This window comes from Drosophila novamexicana, unplaced genomic scaffold (assembly GCF_003285875.2).
Source record: "Drosophila novamexicana strain 15010-1031.04,08,12 unplaced genomic scaffold, DnovRS2.1 tig00001762-arrow-arrow-pilon, whole genome shotgun sequence".
NCBI classification, from domain to species: Eukaryota; Metazoa; Arthropoda; class Insecta; order Diptera; family Drosophilidae; genus Drosophila; species Drosophila novamexicana.
The window spans coordinates 321,333-338,619 of record NW_020824888.1 but is presented as its reverse complement, the minus strand read 5'-3'; the positions used below and the strand labels follow the sequence as shown (position 1 = coordinate 338,619).

General features: G+C 42.1%; 1 protein-coding gene across 4 annotated transcripts; it reads left to right on the top strand.

Moving 5' to 3' along the window:
- The first annotated feature begins 11,203 nt into the window (after nucleotides 1-11,203).
- On the top strand, nucleotides 11,204-13,799 carry LOC115768391. Of its 4 annotated transcripts, none has more exons than XM_030712964.1 (2): nucleotides 11,204-11,357; nucleotides 11,683-13,799. In XM_030712964.1, exon 2 carries the CDS (start codon nucleotides 11,704-11,706, stop codon nucleotides 13,435-13,437), a length of 1,734 nt encoding a protein of 577 aa, XP_030568824.1. In that variant the 5' UTR covers nucleotides 11,204-11,357; nucleotides 11,683-11,703; the 3' UTR covers nucleotides 13,438-13,799. The 4 variants fall into 4 exon arrangements, with proteins under 4 accessions (XP_030568824.1, XP_030568825.1, XP_030568823.1 ...); XM_030712965.1 differs by having other exon boundaries at nucleotides 11,205-11,353; nucleotides 11,695-13,799; XM_030712963.1 differs by having other exon boundaries at nucleotides 11,205-11,353.
- Nucleotides 13,800-17,287: the final 3,488 nt, after the last annotated feature.

The following is a 17,287-nucleotide window of genomic DNA, read 5'->3' as shown; positions in this document are numbered from 1 at the left end:
GGCGAGGCAAAGCGGCAAAGGAGCAGCCCTGACGTTGACATTAGCTGCAGTCGCCGGCTCGCACGAGAACGTGGCAAATGATGAACGCACACAGTCGCTGGAAAGAAGGGGGCGGGGAGAAGGGCGGAAAGGGGTGGCTTTCGATGCGGTATCTATTTCACGAATATGCCAGTACTTCCGGCGCTGGCCGCCTTTCTGGATAACCTGCTGCTTCTGGCGGCCAAAGGCTGGGCGGATGTTGGCATCATGTCGCTGCCTTGGTGCTAACTTTAAAACGCAACATTTATGTAGTTTATTGCATGTTTGGACATGTACGTGACATTTTGCCAATCGCACAGGATGCGTCCCAGCGATGACAGCCGGATATATGCATATGCGCACACCAAGCGACCAGCTACGGCTCTTTGTCTTTGGTCGTTAGCGATTTGCTATATATGCACAGCTCCCGGTTTCACATTGACAAAGGCCTCAAATCCCAAGCCAAACAGTGCGCTACAAAAGCCAGCTATCAAAGTGGCCACATTTGAATGGAAATCATGCCAAAGCCAAATGCGCTCAACTATCTCATACGAAGCGCGGAACGTACATGTGGAGCATAAGGGGACAGCATTAAAATGAGGGTTCCATTGTGGCGTGAAGAGTTAAGTGGCTCAGTTTAGGATTCAAGCTGATGTCTCTTTTCGTTGAACTAGTTTTCATGAGCGCTGAGTTCTAATATCTTTCTTAACTGAAACTGAATAGAGTGCGGTTCGCATCACGGTCATTTCTAAAAACTGGAGAATCCGTGCCCTTTGAACATCGGTTAAAATTTCATATTGCTTTTATGCAATTATATATATAACTGGGGCCTTAATGTAAGATATTGAGAGATAGATAAATCAACCTGGTGTGTGGTCTGTTTTATAGCATATAAGATGAAAAATATTTTACTTTTTGGATAACTCCCGCTGTTTTCACCAAAACAGGAAAATAAGCATTTCTGAAGGTAGAACCTTAAGATTAAGTATATACACACTTTTTGATGCCATTTTCGAGACCTGAACATTTCATAAGAATCGGACCATAAACAGTCGAGTTAATCAGGAACACATTTCGTATATGACAGGAAAAGAAGCAAGTGTCCAGCAAGCGGCGGGCGGGATTAAGTGTGCCTCTGTGTGTGTGTATGTGTGATTGAGTAGATACATGTGTTAAAGGGAAGTTCTAGTGATTGTGACGGTTGCTCGTGTACAGGGTACAGGGTATCTCCGGGTGGGGCACTTTCCAATTGAGCACACTCTTTTTTTAGGTATTTATTTGTTCTTGCTTGGCATTAGGTAATCCCCAACTGTTCGTGTGCCGTGCTGGCAAGCTCAGCGTCTGAGGTCTGGCCAAAAGTCCTCAGACCCATTAAATTCACGTAGCATAACTAATAGGTATTTTGCTCCAAGTTTGTAGCTGCCTTTTGCACTGGCTGTACGCGTACCGTTTGCTTTGTCCTGTGCCGTTGTCCTGGCGTCCTGTCGATTGCAGTTCAATGCACGCGCATTGAAATTGTTTTCATTATTTCATTTCATTTGGCCACGCAATCTGCACCTGAGAGTTATGGGCCCATGGCGCCCCATGGATGGAAGCCAAGGCCCAAAGCAGCCTAAAAGCATGCAATGCCAATAAGCGTTAGCCGTTCAATAAATACGACGACGCTTTCCAGCGATTGCTGGCAGAGAAGCCGGCGGAAAAATATTCGTGAAGTTCAAATGAAAATGCATAATTCAAACTTAATGCAAACGCAAACAGTTTTTCTTCAGTTCTCGCTCTCAGCCGCTTTCGCCAGCTCTCACTCTCTTTCTATCTGGCTCTGTGTGTACAGGTGCTACGGCGTGTGCTTAAATTAAATATTGACAGTTGGAGTTGTCCTACGTGCATGTAAGCCACATATTATGATTGTGTGCGTGCCCTGGGTCCCAGCTCGGGCGACAGCAATAAAAACAAGCAGAAGAGCAAGAGTTTTTTTTTAGCCCAGACTGCCCGACTAGTCGATAGTCGATACCCCTGCACATCAACCCGAACTGAGGGTATATCTAAAAAGTTTACACATTCATTAATCTCAGCATACGATATAAGAGAGTGCAAACCGGGTTTGATATGTCTAGTTCTCAAAAGCTTCGATATAGGGTATGCTCAGAAAACCGAAGCACGATATCGATTCTTATCGATTCCATGCAAATGGCGCAAGTTATCGCTGATCTGCGGTTGTGCAGCCCTTATAACCGGACAATGTTTAGTATATTCCTTAATCTTCTGTATTTTTGTATTATCTCAATACTTATTTCGTTTTTGTTCCATTTTGTTTCACATATCAAATACAGTCTCTCTCTGCCTTTTCTCTTTTACATTTAGTCTTCAAATTGTGCCTTAATCAATTACTTTTAGCTTTTATCTAAATCTATGAAACCTTCAAAATTCCATAACTTATGGCTTCTATGTGTCTCTCAGCTCGTACCCGTGCAGCTGTAGAGACATAGGAGCTGTATTTTGATTGATTTTATTAATATTTTGTGAGTCTCATGCTGACAACAGAAAGCAAAAAAACAAAAAATACAATAGACACACGCCCAATATTTAAACGTATCGAACTGAATATAAACGGGTTTTTTACGGTCTATATAAATAAAAATTCGGAACAATTGAAAGCAAAACAATAAAAAGTTGTTAAAAAAGGCCGTGGGAATTGTTGTTATTAAATTGTTTATTACAGAGCACGTAAGCGGCTTACAATTCCGGCGGAGTACCAAAAATTACAGTTGCAGGTGGCCCGCAGGGTCAGGAACAGGTGCAGGACTGACTGGTGGGTGGTGGGAGGGGGGACATAGTTACAATAACAGTTGCAGTTGCAGCTGCACTTTATTTATTAGTCGCGTCCATTTGTTTGGCTGAATTTTCAGGAACTGATTTCGCTTTGTTGGCGCATTAAATTTCATTTGCAAATATGAGGTAAGGCAAGAGGAGTGCCTAGAGTGGGTGCAGGAGGTGGTAAAGCTGGGCGAGGAGGAGGTGGGAGTGATGGGGGGGGGGGGGGGTGTTGGTAGGTAAGGACTTGCTGCTGTTTATTTATTATTCAAGCAATTGCCGCTGTCAACAATAGGGCGAAAGCATTGCCAAAATGAGTCTAAAAACTGTGCGCAAACCAAATCTATCGATATAAGCGAGAGCGAGCGAGAGAGCGAGAGTGGAATTAGGTTGGGGTGTGGGCTTGGATGGTCTGCAAAATGAAAATCGAAATGGAAATGGTGAAAATGGCAATGTCAACATCTTAGCAGTCGACGTTGATGTCTGCAATTGGACAATTTTCGTATTTTTGTTTATCTATCTGCTGTTGCTCTCGCCTTCCAACTCATTTTCCTCATTTACATTTGCCTATTACCAGCCGCCACTGGCCCTCACAGCCACCCACTCCATCACATTTTCCCACCATTTGCCAAGCAAATGTTGTGCACAGCAATAAAAATACTCTACTACAAATGTCCTGGCGTCAGTCGTGGTCCTGAAACTGGAATTGCAACTGCAAAATGAAACCATACGAAACGTCATATAGTTTCGTATAACGAATTTGCAATACCCTATATACACACACAAAACAAGCAAGTAAGCGGTTCTAGTCGGGAGCTCCCAACTAGGGGATACCCTGAACCCTCTTCTTCCAACATCAAATGCATATATATATTCTATTTTATAAGCTATATGTCAAGTTTGGTGACTCTAGCTTTTATTATTTACCAAAATTGCCCAAAAAACAGGATATCGATATCGATTTTTATCGATTGCTTGGAAACGGAGTAAGTTATCGATTATCGGAAACAAACTCGATCTGCGCGGGAAGGGAGGAGCATCTAAAAGTTCAAGTCTCTAGCTCTATATATATACTTTATGAGGTCGGAGATGCTTACTTCTACCTGTTACATACATTTGGATTTCGCACAAATACATATACCCTGAACTTGTCTTAGTTAACTTTTAACATATTTAAGACATTAGTTATATGTGAAATAGCAATCCGATCTGTGTTCGGATTACAAAATCATATAGAATTGAAAGTTATGGAATTTAAATGCCACATCATGCTCAAACTGACGCTAACTTTAATAAAGAGGCGACAGACAAGTCTAAGGGCACCAAAAACAAAGGTGCTTCATTTCCATAAAAAAGGGTTCAACAAACTATCCTGGTCAGTCAGGTGGCCATTCAAGACTGAGCACTAAACGCAAAAAAAAAAACCAAACCAAACATGCAAAGTGCATGTATTGAGAAATGGAATTGTAAAATGAAAGAGTTACCGATTTTTTTGTTTTGCGCCAGAATAAAGGAGAAGCTTAATAGAGCTGAAGGCAATGCAAAAGTAACGTGCACAAGCTAAGTTAAGGACATTCTGCTGACCATAACTCACAAATGTAGGCCGACAAAAGACAAAAGTTGACTAAGGCGAATGCCAAGCACACAGCAGATACCCTGTACCATACGAAAATAATATGTTTATTAATTTTGCGCTGTTTCAGATGTAAGAAGATACAATTCAAGTGAAAAAGGTTGCAGAACTTGATGTTAATAAATTCGATTTAAAATATAACTTCATTAAATAATGAAATATTTATATATTTAATTTTGTATATGGTAAAAGGACAGCTGTGATCTTACACATAAATTCTATACCTGTTTAACTTCCATAATTAATTTATTTCTACAACTGATTTTTATACCCTGTTTCGTACTCTAAAGTATAGGCGACATCTACTCGTTTTTGGAGCACTTCAGTAAATATAGTATGACAGTATAAATATAGTATTACAGGGTGTGCCATAGTTTATTTTTTATAAATTCTGGTAAAAGAAATCTCAAATATATTTGTCAACCAATAAATCAGTATATGCTGCAGCATAAGGAGACCTGCAAGCTTGTGCTGTTTTTTTTTTACAGGGTATAGATGCACTTTTTAGTGAGCGTGTCAATAAATTTATTCGTTGCCTTTTGGGCACATTTTCAGACAGCTTTAATTGTGCATGAAAACTTAACGGCCACGCCCCTTGGCAATGCATAATCAGCCCACTTTGCAGTTAGGTCGCTGGGCTAGGGGGCGTGGCGAAGCCTGCCAAAAAATAAAGAAGAATGAAAGAAACAAGATTTGCAAAAGTGTGGGGGGTTTGGTGACGTTGGTGAGAGGAGAGAGGGGAGAGGGGGGAAATTCGGCAGCCAAGATGAAAATACACAACAATTTACAAGATTGTTCTAGTCGGGAGTGTTCGAGCCTGACTCTGTCCCGAGATACCCTGCATCCAGGGTCGACCTGCCACTCAACCTTTTTCTATACATACATACGATCAGGCCCACCCTCATGCTCCCCCACATGATGGGAAACACGATTTGTAGTTACGTCAGTGGTTAATAATAATAGAAACAAAACTTTAAAGCCAACGTTAGGCAGCAATAAACAAAAGTAGGTTGGTTTCCAAATGTACGAGAGCTCTATGAGAGCCTCCATACCGCAGTTGGGCTCTACAGCTCTTAAAAGCTCTGAGATTTGGTCTAAAAACCAAATTTCCATATCGATTTTTATAGGCTTCGTGGATAACGGAGGACTTACGTTTAAGATATCTCTAGTTTAAATAGTTTCTCCGAGAAGGTTTCCTACGACGGACAGACAGACATCGTTTGAGCTGCGAATGCCGAGCATGATTAACTATATATGAAATCTGGCCGTTACATACATCTGCACAAAGCCTTTATACCCGTTTTACGCATTTTATATGGGCTCAACGCAAAAGGCAAATGAAATCAACAAACAGGAAGCCCGAGAGCTGAGAGCTGAGCCAAGTCGAGGCCAGAACTTGCCACAACTACTTAGCGTCAGCGGCAGCCGCTCCAGCTGGTCAATGGCCGACGACTAGTACACATCCGCCCTGTGTTCCAGCCGCAAACAAGCCGCATTCAGTTCAAAAGCAGCCGCGCTCCCCTCCCGAGAAATGTGATAAATGGTTGGGGGCATGCCGCAGGCCTTGCAGCATGGCGAGGGGCATGGGGCTAGCAAGGGCGCCCTGCGACAAGTAAATTAAAATGGAATGGCGTAAGGCGTAAACTAAAATGCCGCACGCCATTTTGTTTTTAAATATATAAACACAATAAATATAAAAATAATAAAAGCGCCAGCCAAATGTTTGGGCTGTAAAAATTGTTTACGACCACTAAAGGAAAACCGCGACAACCCGACGCAGCAGCAGCAGCGACAGCAGCATCAGCAAAAAAACAACTAAAGCTGCCAATGCTGAGTATATGTGTGTGTGGGTGTGTGTGTGTGTGTGTGTGCGTGTGTGTGTTGTTTGTTAACCGGAAGTTTGCGGTTATGCGACAGACTAGTCGCCATATTGTGAATGTTTATGCGGTCGCTTACCGGACAATTTAATGCGTGGGCAGATGAAGGAGAAAGAGAGAGAGAGAGAGAGAGAGGGGGAGAGAGAGAGAGAGAGAGAGCGAGAAGGGGCGAGCGAGAGGAAGAAAGATGGAGTGTGAATGAGATAAAAGGTGCAAGAGAGACGGAAATAGGCATGGCTAAGAAGCCAGAGAGGGAGAGGAAAGATAACGTTAGAAAAATAGAAAGTGAGTGGGATAGCGGATTTACGGGAACGAGGGAAAGGATGAAAGAAAGTTGAGAGAGTAGGTAAAAAAAAGAAGCAAACGGAAAAGAGATGGGATAGGGTATAGGAATAGAGAGTAATAAGGAGCCCGATAGAGAAGACAGAGAGAGAGAGAGAGAGAGAGAGAGAGAGAGAGAGGGGGAAAGAACAATTGAAACTTGAGTTAAGTCTGCCCTCGTGTACCCAATTTTTGGCATATGCCTAAAACAAGGCCTTACATGTATTTGGGGGAGCCAAATATAAATACTTCATCTGTGTGTGACTATGTCTATGCACAACATTTTCTATCTTCCGGGGCTAATAATCTCCAAGTTTGGCAATCGATATATATCGATTTGGCTTAGTGTAAATTGTCAGGATCTGTGCTATTTCTTGTCTGCATATTTAAAGAGCTTTAATGCCTTGCATTTCGATTTCAAAATCGGATTCGCAGCATCCAATAAAATATGGTTAGACAATTATAGAGGGCATCGATGCAGGCGCCCACGTGTTGGCAAACGAAACGGCAATTGAAAAATTATGTTAATTTCTTGGCGGCCCAAATGCAATATGGAGGAAAATCTGAGAGAAAAACCCAAAGGGTTTTCCGGCATTCCAGCACGTTGGCAATTTATTAGCACCAGCCCTGCCAGTAAGAAACCCCTCATCTGTGGGCGTAGCACACTATTTAGAAATACAATACAGGCAGACACCAGGCTTAGGCATGGAAGGGGGGGGGGATGTGGGGTAGGGTGGTTGGGTGTACATAGGGAGGTGGACGCTGGCCCAAAGCCGTCGCTTCCGTGATTAATGCCCGTCGTGGGCTTTTGTGCCGGCGCGCAAAATATTCGTGTAATCTACTTTAAAGCTCGAGCATTGCATAATTTTTGTATGCAGAGAAGGAGACTATCTATGCTTTTTTTCCTATTGCATTTTCGCCTTTCTTTTGCTTTCCAACCCCCCCCCCCCCCCCCCCCCCACACTTTGCTGATGCCACTGTTTGCATGCAACTCGGAGCAGAGCAGCTGCCAGTGTGCAGGTCGTGGATGCTTCGGATTAGCCGGAACCAGGCAACTAGGCAACGTGGCGGCTCGTAAGTGGACAGCAGCAGCAGCAGCCACAGCAGATACCACCAAAATAGATGGGCCAAATGGATGGGACTCCAGTTGGACACGTCGGCCCAGTGGCAACTAACCAAAGCCTGAAGCTGGCTGAGATTCTGGCCTAAAATATGCCAGCCAGTAAGCGTAAAATTATGGCTTAGCCAGATATTAAGTGTAGGTGAGTGTGTGGTTCGGTTATGTTTAGCACATGTTCGTGTTGCTTTTTAACATGCAGTTGAGGTTATGTGCGGCATATTTTGAGGTTAGGTTGATAGAAGCTGTGCAAATAGACCATATTCAGCTGTTTGCTACAAAGTAAGCTTCATGCAAATTTCAGCAAACATTTATGATAAAGCCACTCCCAGCTGTATGCTGGAAGGTAAAACACAAAATCGATTAAGGACGTGATTTTGGTAAATTCATCTCGCTTGGTGGAAAATTGAGGACTTTGGCCCGTACAGCTCAAGTTTAATCTTCGTTTAATGGGGCTTAAATCTTGTTTTAAACATGTATATTATGATATAAAGAATACGTGTTTCACTCACTTTATGATCTGTTTAAATTTTGAACATTACTTTTGATGTGGGTAAAGTGAGAGATAAGTGAAAAGCTTAACATGTATAGAAAACTACTAGATCCAGGCAAGGTCAAGTTTTTATGACTTTTTTGCATGTACATATGTATGAATTTACATATGCATGTATGCATGCCAGTACATATTTAGTACATATTGCATATATGTCTATGTATATGCACTTGTGTATATGCATGAACTTTCCACTTTCAACAAATTCAGACAAACCTACTTTTACTGACTCTCTATGCGATTCTCATGAATTCAAGCAAGGCAAAGATTTTCAAGCTTAAAGTTTCACTGCTAATGCTTTAATATTATTTACACTTTTGCATACTCTTTCGCCTTCTTTCTCTATTTTTCGCTCTTCGTTTCTCTTTACTATTTTATTGAGTAATGAGTAGGTATGTACATTTTTGGTTGCTTAGAGGTAAGCTTGACATACCTATATGCTTGTATATATACTAATTTTATTGCAAATCAGTTTATGTTGAAACGAAGCTTCGTTTCACCCGCTGATAGCCATCAATCACATTGAATCCAATCAAGCATGCACTTTTGTCGACTCGTTGCTGCACCATTTGCGTTGCCCAGTGTGACCAATTTTTTGCAGTAACTGTTATTGCATATTACATTATGAAAACAATCGTGGAATAAATGTGCTAAGAAAAACATTTACATTTACTTGTCGTCTATTATTATTTAAAATGAAAATGGAATCGTACTTGCTACTCGATGCTGGCCTCTGAGAGTACTCGATGCTGGCAGCGCCTAAGGCCCTGCGCTAGCTGCTCTTGTTTTTACAGTGCTCACCAAATATTTTTCCTTTAACTCAAAGAGCGATGGCGGCAAATAAAATAAATCACGTTCGATAATATTTTTGCCCGTTCCGCTTTGGTCGGTGCTTCGCTTATGCCTTTGCCTTTGCCTTCCTTTCGTTTCCTTTTTGCTGCCTTGCGGCAAAATTATTTCATTTTTTCTGGGAGGGGAACTGCTGTAAAAAGGGGAGGGGTGGCATAATAGTTATTGCTAGCGAGTTGACAGCCCTGGCCACAGATACTGTGCCTCTCTCTCTCTCTTTCGCTCTATGGCGTCTTGTCTCTGTTTCACTTGGCTGTTGATTTGATTTTATTGCAGCGCAATGTCAAGTAAAAATATTTAATGCCGATATTGTAGCTTGACAGTGTGTGTGTGTGTCTGTGTGTGTGTGTACAGCCCATCTTATTAGCCATGTTGCCTGCAGCAGCAGTTGCAACTGTGCCAACTGGCCGTGGCATATGCCATGTGGCATGTGCCATGTGGCAAGCCGGATGACGCAGCTAAGAAATTGCCAATCGCACACAGTCAACAGAGCAGCAGCTTTGACTCCAGCTTCCACTCCGCCTCCCACTCCGACTCCCATTTCGACTCCCACTCCGGCTCCCATCCCGACTCCAGCTGCCGCCTCAATTGCCGTCCTCGACTCAAGCACAAAAAGCACTCGGCCAACGAAATTGGTTTTGCGGTTTCGCCAACCCCGCACACCTTGTTATAGCCCAGTTACCAGTGCCTGTGCTTCCCATTCCCGAGCAAGCGATGACTGAAATGCCGCAGGTCAACTTTTGGCTCTGACATATTACCAAATTGCTTACTGGCATTTAGGCAATACAACTAATTTGTGTTAAAATTCCATTAGCACCAAATATGCAGAAATTTGTTCAAGCAGGCGTCGACCGCAAGGGCATTGGCTGATTGGATTTCGGCGACACAACAAGGGCTGACTTTTCTAAATCGAAAATCGCCCCAAATTGAAACTGAAAAGGCAAACCGATTTCAACGGCTAATTTTCCACTCAAGTCACAAAAAGCCAGTTGGCAGCTTAATTGTGTCGCAGCCAACTTAATATGCAAGGCGAATTTCCGGCGCAGCCAACTTCATATGTATAGCGACAAACGCAGGCGTAGCCAACTTAACGCATGCGCCAGTGCTGCCAATTAAGCGGAAGCAAAAAGCACACAAGCAAAGGCCAGCTGTTCAGTTATTGTTAACAATTCTTGCGGCTTTACTAAGTGCATATGGTAAATCAATTTAACTTAAAGATAAAATATATAAGTATATACATATATATATAATAATATTTAACAGCTTAGGAGGCGAACGTACAGTAATTGTAAACAATATAGAAGGGCTATGTTCGGCACGCCAAACTTTGAATACCCTTGTACATCTTATGTTAATCCGACCTGACTCATATGGCATATATAGCAAATGTGTCGAGTTTGGTTCAAATAACTTTATAAACATGAACGTTTTTTATACAAGAAGCTAATTTTTGACTACATGTTTTTATGGCAGCTATATGATATAGTGGTCCGATATTGATAAGATTTTGTCTAGATATATTGAAAAGCAAAAAAGCTGTCCAGACAAGAACTTATTTTTTGCGCGCTTGTTCCTGTGGCATCTATATGGATTTCAGACAAGACGGACCCATGCAAAGTTTATTGACGATAGCTATAAGACTGTGAGCATTGCTTGCGTAGATAAAGAGACAAATGTACAGACGGATAAAGAATATACATGTACCCTATAGGGTTGCAGATGTTATCTCACGTGCGTCGTAATTGTGAGAGAGCATGAATGTGTGTGAGAGCAAGAATCTATTATTTAAACAAGTAGCTGCATATTTCTTGAAACTTAAGTTAAAGAAATATGCTTATTGTAAAGGCTTGTAGACCCACTGCTATTTGCATAGCATAAACGTGGCAATTTGGCTGCGGCTTCCATTTGGAATGCGAAATAGAACACTAAAATGTTATATAGTAGGCCAAGCCAAATGGAGAGACAGGGTCGTTTCTCGTTTGTTTCATTTGCACGAGTGAAGCAAAGCAGTTCCAGGTGACAGTTTGAGAAAATTCCTTATAACAAAACACATCAAATTTGTGACTAAATCCCCTACCCCAAAAAAAAAAAAAAAATAAAAAATTAAAAAAAAAAGCTGAAAAAAATTAAAGCACACAAATTTCCGTGCAAAAAACCACAAATATTTTAAACAGGTGGGTAAGTGACAAAGAAAAGAGAATTAAATTCAAAAAGACAGCCGCTCTCGAGGAGGGTTGAACAATCGGCATATGCCCGCAGGCGTGCTATATTAATTGAACGGAATACGCCGGATATTAATTGCGGGGGGTACTTGAGATGTAATTGAAAAGTGAATTTTCGATTGGAAATCTAATTTGCCAATAACGTTTTCTAATTGAAACAGCTCAAGACGCGGCACCGAAACTCTACCAAACAGAACATATACATATACATATATATTAATATATGTATATGTGTTTGTATTTACATATATGTGTGTATATATGCATATGTATTTATATAGATATATGATTAGAGCACAGGCATGGATGAGGGTAATCGCAAACTGGACATACAGGACGAGCAAATGGACGATGCCGATCTAGAGAAGATGCAGCGCGATACCACAAACTTATTGCGTCAATCGGAGAATTGCATGTTCACCATTCAGGTGGCGCCGGGCACTGTAATGCACATAAATATAGCACCCGAGACGGGTCCAATACCGGCCACCTGGTGTATATCCACGTTGATCATTCATAATGGCCAGCACTATACGAATACTATACACAATTTCACCGTGAATCCGGAATTGATACACAATTTGGGTTTGGTACAGGATCCAGCCGGTGGCAATATATTGCAACAGCTGATGATGAGTCCCCTGGACTTGCCCCGTAATCCGGTGCAGTCCGCGCCCCGCATTCTAGTCGGCGGCGAATTCGTTCAGCCAACGGCTGTTTACCGCATGGTGGAGCACTATTGCAGTTATGTGATGCGCACGGCCAGGATATTGGATAACGTCTTTGGCTGGGTGGCGCCACAGCAGAATCCCGTGCTGCCAGCCCTGGTCCAGGACATACACTTCACCAGCCAATCGCTGCAGGCGATGCTGGAGCGGGTTCAGCGTTCCGTGCAGGCTGCCGAACAGCTCTTTATGCCCAACATGGCTCAGTTGCCGGCCAAAATTGAGGACGAGTCTCAGCAGACGGACATTAATGAGCTGCATACCGAAGAGGAGATCAGCAGCGAGACCGAGGATGAAACCGAGGATGAGGGCGAGACATGTGAGTGCACACCGGAATACGTGCCCTACGATGACTATGATGATTCGCAGATCAAGTGCGATAATGATTCGTCATCCTCGGATTCGGATATACGCAGCTCCATATTTTTGGGACCCGACTTTGAGGAGTTTCCGCAGCAGTTCTGGTCGCTAACCAGCAGCGAGGAGGAGAACGAGGAGGAGCAGGGCGATGAGGAGAGCTGGGAGAGCGATTTCGAGGATGATGAATCCTTCGATGCGTACATGGTGCGCCAGTTGCGCGCCCATGCCACCGGTTTGGCCACACGCCTCAATTCCGATTGGGTTAATCTGGCCAATGAGCCTACGCAGGCGGATGATGATGATTGGGACATTGGCTCGTGCGGCACCAATGGCGACATCGAGGACATACGCTCCGAGATAAGCTGCAGCAGCGAGGATCTAAACGCCTGGCAGTACAACGAGGATCGCACCTTTGAGACAGAGCTCAGTCGCCCATTCCGGCGGCTTGTCGGCGAGCTGCCCGCCCAGACGGCCCAGGAGGAGCGTTACGCCTGGCGCCATACGTACGAAAATTTTAACTATCGCAGGGGTCTGCGTCATAGTCCCAACTATCGTCAATATCCAGATGAGTCTGTGCCGCTTTCCTTCTATAGCCATTGGCGTCCCCAGGAGAATCTGGCCACTTCATCGGCCAGTTCACAAAGCGAAAGTCCGGGTCGCAACGGTGCGCCGTATACCTTCTCCTTCTATTCGAATAATCTGGACTCCATGGACAACGTAAACGATTCCATGCAACCGAACTTATCGCAGATGCAGGACATCGATTTGGATGACTTGGATCAGGAGCGTGAGACAACACCGGAGCCAAATTCGGACTCGGAACCGGATGAACTAGAAATGGATGTAGATATTGAACCGGATGAGGTACCGATCGATCAACAAATAGTTCCACTCGAAACTTTTATACAGCAGACGGACGAGCTAATTGCACAGATTTGGGCCAGCCTTTAAGTGTTGGCGAACAGCAAAAGATCACACAGGAACTAGTTAACAAACAAACAATTATTCTTTGTGTTCCGTCCTCTTTTTTTATACCAAATTTTAAATTCTTTTAACGCAATTTCTAGTTCCTAGCATTCAATTCTAACTAAACCAACTTAACCGATGTGCCTTCTGCTCAAACGACGAATGCCTTTATTGTTGTTCTGCGCCGCATTCGGCAATTTTTGCTTGGTCCTGACATGAACAAGTGCCTCCAGGATTCCGATGCGAGTCCTTTAACTATATAATCGTCACACAAAATATTTAGAAATAGGTTATTATATGAAAATCAAATTGATTCTTAGCTATTTGTTTACATCCACATATGACAATAAATGTTCTTGTGATCGTTAGCGTGTTCTTTAAGAGTGGTTCCATAAGGGTTTCGAAAGTGGTTCGCAGAATAAGTGTCGATCGAAGCTTGTTTTGTGATTTGGAAATATTTCAAATGTTTATATCTAAGCTCAAAGTTGGTCTAGGGAAATAATATTTCATTATTCGGTGCTTAAAATTGGGCTTAAACTTGGTTCATGGCGATAGCTGGAAAACTTTAAGAGTATACATATAGATAAAATGTATATGTTATAAAAACCCCTAATTTTATAAGAATGAGGTTCCTTATAGAATAGGATTATCCAAAAATAAAGCTATGGCGCAGAGGCATATTTCAAATATGCAGGCCAAAGATAAAAATGAAAAACAATGGTAAATATGTGAGGTTGAATATGAATCAAAAACTATTTTAGAACAAATATCGTTTCTTAACCATAAACCGAATTAAATTCAATTAATGCCAGAAAGCCCTAAGAAACCTTAAGAGTATTTAGATGGCAACACACAAAAGGGAAAATGTCGATTGGAAAAAAAACAAAGCCTCTTTCAATTTAAATCGGCTTTTTTCTGCTGAGCCAGAGATCTCAAAAAGTTGTTCATATGGATAGAAAGATCTCAAGCAGAGCTAGTTTAAGGAACTGCAACAGTTCGGATTTGCGTGTTCTAATTAATATTATTTTATATTAATAAAATAGAATCAAATTATTTTAAAAAAGTTGCACACAGGCAAAAAATAAACAAAGACCATCAACGCTTCGGTGTGCCTTTGATATTTGCTGTGCATTGTTTTTCAGTTTTAATTAAAACAATTTATGCCGATAAATTGAATTCAATTATTTTATTCTAGTTCAGCTCCAGCAATCCAGGCAGCCAGACGAACCGGCGACCGGGCAGCCGGGCAGCCGGCCAACCGGCAAACCGGGCGACCCACTGCACTAAAAGCGCCTTACAAATGGATTTTTATTCTTTTTGTGGTTCGTTTCTCGTTTTTTGTGCTGTCAGTGAAAGGAAAGCTGAGAATAAAGCATGGATGCACAGGAAAATAAAGCAACTAAGAGTGTTTCAGTTGCGAGTGAACGACTCTAGGGTATACCCTGTACTCGTCTATAAACATGCATTTAGTTACCCACACCCCGCTGTGCTTTGTCCCCACTTGGACACATTCTATTAGAAACGCATTCGTAGTTATCTTAAGTGTGACATATCTATAGTTTGTAACACTTTCAGAGCTTAATACCAAATTGAGGGGTTTGTACCTTAAATATGAGCTTCTGTCAGTTTGGTGCTCATACGAGAGCCCAAAGTTTGGCTTAAGGTCACTTCTCAAAATCGATATTTATCGATAATTTATTAAACTGACAAAAACAAAGATAGACTTGTTCTGCTTATGTCAGTCGACCTGATCAAGCAGATGTGTAAAAATTACGTGCTTCTTGTTTCTTCCTTCTGCCTGTTACATGCACTGGCATAGCGGCAATCTACCCCAAACTACCGATTTCAATAGTTTGCGGGGTATAAAAACGCAGAAAGGCAGCTGCTGCGGTCGCCTTGTTAAGCTCTTGTTTTGTGCCAGAAAGAAAATGAAATAAGGCAAAGCCTGAGAAATGATTATACCATAGAATGCCAAGCATTGAATAAATCAAATATTTTTAGATTGCGGCCAGCATCACGTCGTTTAGTTCAGCTTAAATCAATGAATCAACCCCATTTGAGCTATGCTCTGATTGTGGCAAGTCCTTACAAATAGTTATTTAAATTTCAATTACAAGTTGTTGGCTGATTGTGCGAATTGGATTGAATCGATTTGGAATTGTTTTGGAATTATTTATTTTAATCACATGTGCAAGCGGCTGCTGAGGCTTTGCTTTTAAATTCGTAGACCAAGTAAATCAGTAATATTATGAGCATATATCTAGCAGTCAGTGAGCTGAATCCCTTTAAAGTATGCCTATTTTTACGTCAATTTTTGAATCGAATTGTCTTAAGCCCAAAATTTTAATTTTTTTGTATCCTGAACTGAACATTAAGCTAGATTCAGAACAGCCGAAACTAAGCCTGAGCCGAAGCATATCCGTATGATATGAATGATATATAAAGAAGTATATATATTCACAATCGGGATTAACTGCTGAGTTGATTTGATCATGACATTTCATCCAACCATTGTCTTCATATCGATAAATATCGGTCCATTGTCCTAATATCGATTAATATCGAACTTGAGACAAAGGTCTTAAGCATAACTCGAAGATAATAAGACCTAGATATACCTTTTATATGGACTTAGAATACTAGACTTTTCCTACCGAAATTTAAAATAACTTACCCTTAAAGATATATATTTGCATTTTGATATACTCACATACTGGGTGCTATCAAAGTTGTTCGATTGGAATGTCAGCTCGGATCGAGGTTCAAGGCATTTTCTGGTACTCAACACTCTCGACTTCCACTTGCTTTTCCAACTAATTCGTTGACTGTTCTCTTCCTTCATATACGTATCTTCGCCAGCTTGCCGCAACATTCCCTTGTTCGCATCATTAATTTCGACTAGATGCATCTAATCCACACACGATTTCCGCCGTTTTTGCCGACAAGGAAACGCTTTACTTACATGCCACATGCTGGTCATAATGGTGGTTGCTGGCGGGGATTGAGGGGTTGGGGTTGGGGTTGGGTTACGGTTCAGTTTCAGGTTCGGCTTTCGGTTCGAAGGTGGTTTTTGGGTCTTTGGTCTTTGGTGGTCTCTGGGTCGGAGTTCAGTTCGAGCATGTGTAACGCACGTTCCATGTGTTAACGAGTTGGAAAAATTATTATTACATTATTATTTTGCCTGCGGGTAATTCAGCAGCAGCAGCAACAACAACACCACAAGGTGCAGCCTCTCTGTGTGTGTGTGTGTGTGAGGCTTACAATAACAATAAATTTCAATTCTTCACACAGAGCAAAGCGCCTGGCATTTCTAGGATGTAACTGTGGAACGGGGTGGCAACCCTTGAGCAGCTTGCGCTCAGCAATTTATGCGCTATACGCGCGTTGGCTAAATAAATTTATAACTTACACACACACACACAGACACAAACGCACACACAACACACACACAACACACACACAACACACACACATGCAATCAGCTGCATAGTTTCGAGGCATCCCCAACTCCCAGCCCCCTTCTCCATACTTTAACTCTTCCACAACTTGAAACGAGCTTTTGGTTTGTTTTTTATTTATTTTTTTTGTTGGTCTTGGTTTATTTTACAATCCTAGTGCTACCTCCAACTGCAGGCACGCCCCTCGCTCGTATTACTCTTGGCTACATTAGTAGCTTGCGTCCATTCTGACAGCGGACCCCCTTTCTACGCCCATGCTCGCCCGCCCCAGCCACACCTCCCTCGGCTTACACATATGAGTTTATCTATGTCTCTGTCTTGTGTGCGTGAATTACGAAAATTTTCTTGCAATTAAAATTTGTTGCTTTCTGGGTATC

What these genes read in the sequence shown, in the direction of transcription:
- LOC115768391 (XM_030712964.1), top strand. Translation starts at nt 11,704, where the DNA reads ATGGATGAGGGTAATCGCAAACTGGACATACAGGACGAGCAAATGGAC.